Source organism: Sycon ciliatum, chromosome 1, assembly GCF_964019385.1.
Source record: "Sycon ciliatum chromosome 1, ocSycCili1.1, whole genome shotgun sequence".
Classification (NCBI taxonomy): Eukaryota; Metazoa; Porifera; class Calcarea; order Leucosolenida; family Sycettidae; genus Sycon; species Sycon ciliatum.
Genome location: NC_088643.1, coordinates 39,720,458 through 39,728,098, shown reverse-complemented (window position 1 = coordinate 39,728,098; position 7,641 = coordinate 39,720,458). Strand labels below are relative to the sequence as shown.

At 44.8% G+C, this 7,641-nt stretch overlaps 1 protein-coding gene across 1 annotated transcript; it reads left to right on the top strand.

The window, feature by feature from the left end:
• The first annotated feature begins 307 nt into the window (after positions 1-307).
• On the top strand, positions 308-3,611 carry LOC135825202 (uncharacterized). The gene is made up of 5 exons (XM_065337941.1): positions 308-962; positions 1,200-1,736; positions 1,922-2,224; positions 2,420-3,370; positions 3,515-3,611. Exons 1-4 carry the CDS (start codon positions 861-863, stop codon positions 3,143-3,145), a joined length of 1,668 nt encoding a protein of 555 aa, XP_065194013.1. The 5' UTR covers positions 308-860; the 3' UTR covers positions 3,146-3,370; positions 3,515-3,611.
• The last annotated feature ends 4,030 nt before the right edge of the window (positions 3,612-7,641 follow it).

Below are 7,641 nucleotides of genomic sequence, written 5' to 3'. Positions count from 1 at the left end.
TGCTTCTTGAAGAGAATATTGAGCAATGGGGTCAGTACAAGTGTTCTTTGGTAGTTCAGGTGGTGATGCAGAAGCTGAATCCTGCTACAGGACAAATGGTTTCCAACACATTCTTCTTCCGATCGAGTACAACGCTGGTGCTCAACACCATGGAGCTGAGGGACCTTCTCAGTACGATGATTGCTCAGATCAACGCTCGTCTTGATGATTTCGTTCGTCATGGATCAGGTTGGGTAGTTGAACGGATTTCCTGTTTACACATCGAAATGTCACGCTATTGTGTACTTGGAGGAAGTTCGTACATCCCCTTGCCACCGGAGTTGAAGTCGAAGAAGGCCATTGTTAACGTGCAGAACACTGACAACAAGTGTTTACTGTAAGTATAGCAGTGGGGTTTCAGTGTTGTGTTATGGTGTATGGATTGAACTGTATGTTCTGTCCATGTCTTATGTCATCCGTACTTTAGATGGTCAATACTGGCTGCTAAATTTTCGGCAGACAAGTCTCGTCCATGTCGTCAATCGTCGTACGCAGAACATGCGGATACTGTGGATGTGAGCGGCATCGAGTTTCCAGCAAAACTGGAAGACATACCAGTCATCGAAAGACTGAACGACGGTCTTTACATCAACGTCTTCGGATATGAAGAGAAAGTCATATATCCGTTAAGAATTTCTCAGCAACCGCAGTCCGCCATCAATGTATTGCTCATCCAAGACGAACGCAATGACGTGGAGGTGCAGCACTGGGTGTGGATAAAGTCATTCAGTCGTCTTGTTGCTACTGGAGCACGTCGAGCACATTTCGTCTGCTTCAGATGTCTCTCAACACACGTCACGGAGAAGGCATTGAATAATCATATGATGTACTGCAGTGAACATCCTGAAGCTACGGTGGAGATGCCAAAGGCTGGCGATAGAGTGATGTTCAGGAATGTGAACAAGCAGCTTCAAGCCCCATTTGTAAGTAGAACACTTAATCAAGGTGAACACACTGTGGTATGTTTTTGTTTTTTTGTTTTTCTTCTTTCCTGCACATGTTTCTTGACTCTGATTGTTCACCTTTCTGCTGTTTTACTCGGTGTTGTCTCTGCAGCTATTCCTAATTCTCTATCTGTCTTTTCTGCTGTTTTACTCGGTGTTGGCCCTGCTGCTATTCATACTTCTCTCTCTCTCTCTCTCTCTCTCTCTCAAATGCAGGTGATCTATGCCGATTGTGAGGCCTTCATAGAACCTCTGTCCGCTGTCAAGAAAATCGGTCATTCGACATTCCAAAAGAACAAGCATGTAGCCTGTTCCTGTTCGTACATTGTAGTACGATCTGATGGCGTCGTCACGAACCGTTTCTTCTACCGTGGAGAAGATTCTATGTTCTGTTTTCTGCTGTCACTTGAGCAAGAGGAGGAGATTATCCGTGATGAGCTTCTTGCATGTAATGCTGGTCAAATGATCATTTCAGAAAGTCAGCAACGTGAATTTGAAACGGTAGTCTCCTGTTGGATCTGTGGTGAAGCGTTGGGTAGCGATCGTGTACGTGACCACTGTCACATCACCGGTGCTTACCGTGGTGCAGCACACAACCATTGTAACCTGAACATGCGGATTGAGCCATTCAAGATCAAGATTCCTGTGATCTTTCATAACTTGAAGGGATACGATTCTCATCACATCATATCTGCCATTGGGAGAACGTCCACTGATGAGATTACGTATGTGAACGAGAAAGGACAAGAACGGGTACGTTACATATGCGTGGTGTGTATGTGTGTGTGTGTGTGTGTGCGTGTGCGTGGATCATGATGTTTTTCTAAGAAGGAAGATCATTACTATGTTGGTACTCATATTCACGTTTATATGATTGATATTCATCTTTACAGCTGCACCTTAAAACTGTGTCTCCTCTTTTTCTTTCTTCTTCTCAGACCAAGCGTCTCGGTGCTATCAACGTGATTCCCATCAACAGTGAAAAATATGTCACATTCGGATGGAGACAGTTCCAGTTCATCGACAGCCTGGCATTCTTGAACACCTCCCTAGACCGGTTGGTTTCGGCTACACCACCAGATGCATTCGCCCTTCTATCCGCACGATTTCCAGACGAGGATGAACGCAAACTGTTGACACGAAAGGGTGTCTACCCGTATGAATATATGGGGTCGTACGACCAATTCGAAGAAACGCGTCTACCACCCAAGGATGCATTCCACTCAACGCTAACGAACACGGTGAGTAGTGTGACAGATATAGTAGATCTTTCTCTCTTTCTTTTTTCACCATCTTACTTCGAAGTACTAAAATAAGCCAAAATGTGTTTGAACGCTTCCTGCAGCTTCATACTAAATAATTGATTGTGTGGGCGAACTACTAAAATAAGTTCGTTGATTTGTTTTTCTTTTTGGTGTACATTTTCTATTCCCTAGGGTATCAGTGATGAAGACTATGCCTATGCGCAAACAGTATGGACTGCGTTTGACTGTGAAGATCTAGGAGACTATCACGACCTCTACCTGGAGACTGATGTGCTGCTGTTGGCTGACGTTTTCGAAAACTTCAGAAGAACTGCTCACGCAACCTATGGATTGGATCCCGCTAATTACCTCACCTTACCGGGATTTGCCTGGGATTCGCTGCTGAAAATGACGAAGGTGTCCCTTCATCTCATTTCCGACATTGACATGTTCAACTTCATTGAGCATGGCAAAAGAGGTGGCATAAGCATGGTGTCCGCTAGACACGCCACCGCCAACAACAGATATCTATCGGAATACAATCCAGACGAGCCGTCAAGCTTCATCCAATATTTAGATGCGAACAATCTATATGGATGGGCCATGTCTCAACCCTTGCCCGTGTCGGACTTCTGCTTTGAAGCAGTGACGGATGATCTTCTGGAGACGGTACTCGATCATCCAATGGACTCTTCGACGGGATACATGGTGGAGTGCGATTTAAGGATTCCAGATGGTGTGCATGACATGATGAATGATTATCCGTTGGCTCCTGAGAAGATGAAGGTGACACGAGATATGCTTTCTCCATATCAGACCCACATGGCAGAGAAACTAATGGCAAGTCATGGTCTATCTGGTGGATATGCTTGTATTAATCTTCTAAGGTTTGTGCATATCTATACTGTACTCTTGTAGGTGAGCGGTTTGGAAGCGAAGAAACTGGTGCCAAATCTACTACCGAAAGAGCACTATGTTCTGCACTACAGAAACTTGCAGCAGTATGTGTCCTTGGGTGTGGAGATTACAGATGTGCATCGTGTGCTCTCCTTCACACAACACCCATGGATGAAGCCATACATCGACACTAATACTGACCTGAGAAAGCTATCAACTTCTGATTTCGAGAAAGACTTCTATAAGGTGGGTACTCCACATCATGTGTGTGTGTGTGTATTTAGCGATAGTGTGGGATCTAGTATGTACTGGAAGTGTGAATGACCTGAAGATAACAGTTTTCTTATTGTTGTTTTTCTTGTCTTTTCTTTGTATGCCTGTTTATCGTAGTTGATGAACAATGCTGTATATGGCAAGACCATGGAAAACGTTCGAAACAGAGTAAACATCAAGCTCATTCGTGAACAGGATGAAAAACCACGTCTCCAGAAAAGCATCAACAAACCTTCGTACATCCGCAGTGTAACCTTTGAGAACGATCTGATAGCAATCGAGTTTGCCAGGACAAAGGTGACTCTCAATAAACCCATTTATGTGGGTACAGCCATCCTCGATCTGTCGAAGCACTTGATGTATTCCTTTTACTATGAAGTTCTCCTACCCCGCTATGGACAAAATGTACGTTTGCTCTACACTGATACTGATAGTCTGATCGTACATATTCAAACGGATGATCTGTACACGGATATGTCAAACAACATAACAGCCTATGACACATCCAACTATTCACCATCCCACCACCTGTACAGCACGGTCAACAAGAAGGTGGTAGGGAAGTTCAAGGACGAACTAGGTGGCAAACCCATCAAGGAGTTCATTGGTTTGCGGAGCAAGATGTACGCATACCGCTGTGAAGACAACGACGACAATGGCAAGCGTGCCAAAGGTGTGCAGAGAAGCGTGTTGAAAAACACCATAACCGTCGATGATTATCGAACATGTCTCGTCGAGGAGTCTCAGCTGAAGAGAACAATGAATGTTCTTCGAAGTCGACGACATTGCATTCACGGAGAGGACCTACACAAGATTGCCCTCAGTGGATTCGACAGTAAGTGCTACATTCTGGAGGATGGTATCAACACCCTGGCATTCGGACACAAGGATATTCCAAAGCACTGATGGATTTCCACACATACTAGAGCATATGTCATATCTTCTCATGAAATACATTGTAAATACTATGCGATTCATAATATTCACGTTAATCCAAAGCATGAGCTACATTGTACATATGAAATGCTAATACTTTTTGAGATCATTCACATCCTTCTTTGTTAACCAGGTATGGAATTTTTCGTCTTGATAACCCTTCCATTTGACGAGCCGACTGTTCTTGTTGTATTTCAACACCTTATCGAATCTCAATCCTGTGTGTCTGGCATGTTGTAGCTCAGCTCCATAGAACTGTCCTTGAATGACTTCTCCCATCAGGTCTTGAACACGATAGGTGTGGGGTACAGTGGGTAGGACATCGTTTATCATGAACACTTCCTCTGTCCAGTTGGGCGTGTACCCTTTCTCGAAATGACGTTTAGCCACAGCCAAACGCACATCATCGCCCACTTTGAATTTAGCTGGTGATTGCTTCGAGTGTACGTCTGCATCTTTTGGTTTTCCATCAAGAGAAGCTTTCGTGGGACTCATGCCGATACTGCGATGTTTCGAGCTGTTGTACTTGGCCATAAGCTGAGGAAGGACGTCAAGATACTGTGTCGTAGCTTTCTCCGTGAAATGGCGCCACACTCTGCCTTTCAGTGTTCTATTGAAGCGTTCCACCACCACGGCTTTTCCTTCGTTGTGGGTGCTGTACATGATGATGTTGTGATCCTTGACCCATTGCTTCATTGTTGCATTGTAGAACTCCTTGCCTTCGTCTACCCATAGTTTTTGTGGTACCCTGTTCGATGTTTTCAGGATCAGGTCGAATGCATCCCTGACAGCAGAGCCAGTTTTGGTTTTCAGGGGTACTGCCCAGGCATAGCGACTGTACAGATCGATGACGGTCAGCAGGAATTTGTAGTTCTTGTTGCTTCGGGCAAACCGTTGCATATCCACTAGATCGGCACTCCAGATGTGATCCACAGACCTGCTCTTCACCTTGCGTCTTTTGAAATGCACTCGTCTGGGTTTGTGCAATTCGTTAGCCAGTTGCGTGTGGAATGGTGTGGACTGCGACTTCTTCTTCTGTCTTCCATCATGAAGTGCTTTTTGCACTTTCGTATCCCACAAGGCTCCACCACCTCGCAAGGCACCTAAACTGAGAACCAGTTGATCGTTTTCCAGCTTTTCATCCTCATCGAAGACTCTTCGGAAAATTCGAAGTGCTTCATCCAGACCATATTTGGAAAATAGCTTTCCCATCAATATGGCATACCATCCACATACTGCTGTGCTTCTGTCTTGAACGGCTTGGGTGTTGGTGATGATCTTACAGTCTGCATAGGCTTCTTTAAAGAAATCGCACAGTGCAGGTTCAGTGTAATCTTGCTCCATAGTGTATAGACTGCGTCCGAAACTGTCAAAAACCAGGATCACGTTTTGCTCGCGACACACGGTCAACCAATGATGTCCACCTTCCGGTGCATCGTACACCGGTAGAACGTTGTCGGTGTTGACGATACAAAAGTCTCCATTGTTCAAGGGTGGTAAGAGGTCGTAACTTGTACACCCCACGAACCCTCCAACACCATTCAATCTTCCTTTGATGTCGGCACTGCTGAGAGGGTAGTCCATTCTTGATCATAGCCTGAAAATTTTCGCGCGCGTGATCACATTGAACGTCCACTCAGGATATCCTTGATGATACGAGTGATCCTGCTTTTATCCTTCAGAACCTCTTGAATGAATGATGCATCGTCCACCATCACCTTTTGTGCTCTGATCATGAAATGCTCGGGATGGATCAATTTTGCTTCAGTTGTTCTACCATACGTAGAAGTCATATCGTTGAGATCTTGAAACTTGAGCTGCGATCCTGGTACAGCTAGCACTAGGGTGGCTAGTTCATGAGTCTTTCGTTCTGATCGAAGGAATCCATCGACATGTTTGTGGATTCCCACCGCACCCGCTATGGTTGCAAACGGGTACCTGGACATGTAGATGCGATTCGTCTCGTTGACCAGAGTAGTGTAGTCGTTCATCGTCTGCGTCTTCAGGGCATCCGCAGCCGCTTCCACCCGACTCCTGAACCTCAGTCGATCTTCATCGTAGAGTTGCAGCAGTTGTGATCGGCTTGTGAAATAGTTGCTCTTCAAAAAGGTTGCCGGTATATTTGTATGTCGGAGGAAACTGTCCAGGATTTGTAGGATCCATCGGTCAAATTCGTGGTCTTGTAATAGATTGAAAGGCACTGATGTTAAAGGTGCCTTTCTCTTCTTCCTGACATCTGCAACGGAATCGCGAACTTGATCGGTAGTGGAATCATAGTTGAGTATGTTGGATGCAATCACATTTCTCACAGACGGGTAACTGATGTGATCGGGATTGTTTTTGAAGTGGGTGTCATATAGACGCTTTACTCGCGGATCAGCTTGCAGTTCCAACAGGGTGGAGGTGCTCAAACTGTGATCTGGCACTTGGGAAAGAACTTTCTTGACGCTTTTCAAGTAGGTATTGTATTTATTACCTCCTTTTTGCCGCATGAGTGGTGGTATACCGAGAACTTCCCACGAATTTACTCTCTTCTTGAGGATGTGTTGAGGATGTTTCGACATAAACTGCAAGGTTTGCAACCTTTTACGCTTGGGTATCGAGAAGGATCCCTTTCTGGACCCCACCCTCTGTATACTGCTCGGTAGCCCATTTGAGAATTTCACCGTAAGATGCTCCATTCTTATTCATTATTGGAATTTTTTTCAATGTTTCGGCTAACTTTTCGGCTAACTTTTCGGCTAACTTTTCGGCTAACTTTTCGGCTAAACACGCACATCAACGAGGTTTTTATTCAAAAGTCACCTTTAATGCAGTGTCTTCGCAATACGTGTAGTACTGATTAGAAGAGCAATCAATGGTTAGGATAGGTCTGCGACACACCGCCAATAACTTCTCATACAATCTAAAGATAATGGATGACTTCGTGCACAGACCACCAAACAGAGTATTGAGATAACGCTTGATATTGCTTTTATCAGTGAAGCGAAATAGATACATAAAGTTTGCATTGATCTTCATGTCCTTAATGTTATCAAAGCTCTGAGAGAGAAAGAACACGTTCAACTTATGATGATGACTGTACATGGTGAAGAACTTGTAGAGACACTCTCTTTGGCTGCCGTGCTTCAAACCCATCACTCTGATGTCATCAATGATCACATAGGTGTTAGGCTGGAGATCCATGTCTTCGATACACTCGGGCATGGTGCTGTAATGCTTGAAGGATTTGAGGCTTGGGAGACGATACTGATCGGCCGGCGTGTTGGAGATGACAACTATACGCTCAGGTTGCACACGTTTCAGGA

Excerpts from the sequence above, each read along its gene's own strand:
- LOC135825202 (XM_065337941.1), top strand. The coding sequence starts at position 861 with ATGATGTACTGCAGTGAACATCCTGAAGCTACGGTGGAGATGCCAAAG. Across the intron at positions 1,737-1,921 it reads ACGAGAAAGGACAAGAACGG|ACCAAGCGTCTCGGTGCTAT; the intron begins GTACGTTACATA and ends TCTTCTTCTCAG. Across the intron at positions 2,225-2,419 it reads ACTCAACGCTAACGAACACG|GGTATCAGTGATGAAGACTA; the intron begins GTGAGTAGTGTG and ends TCTATTCCCTAG.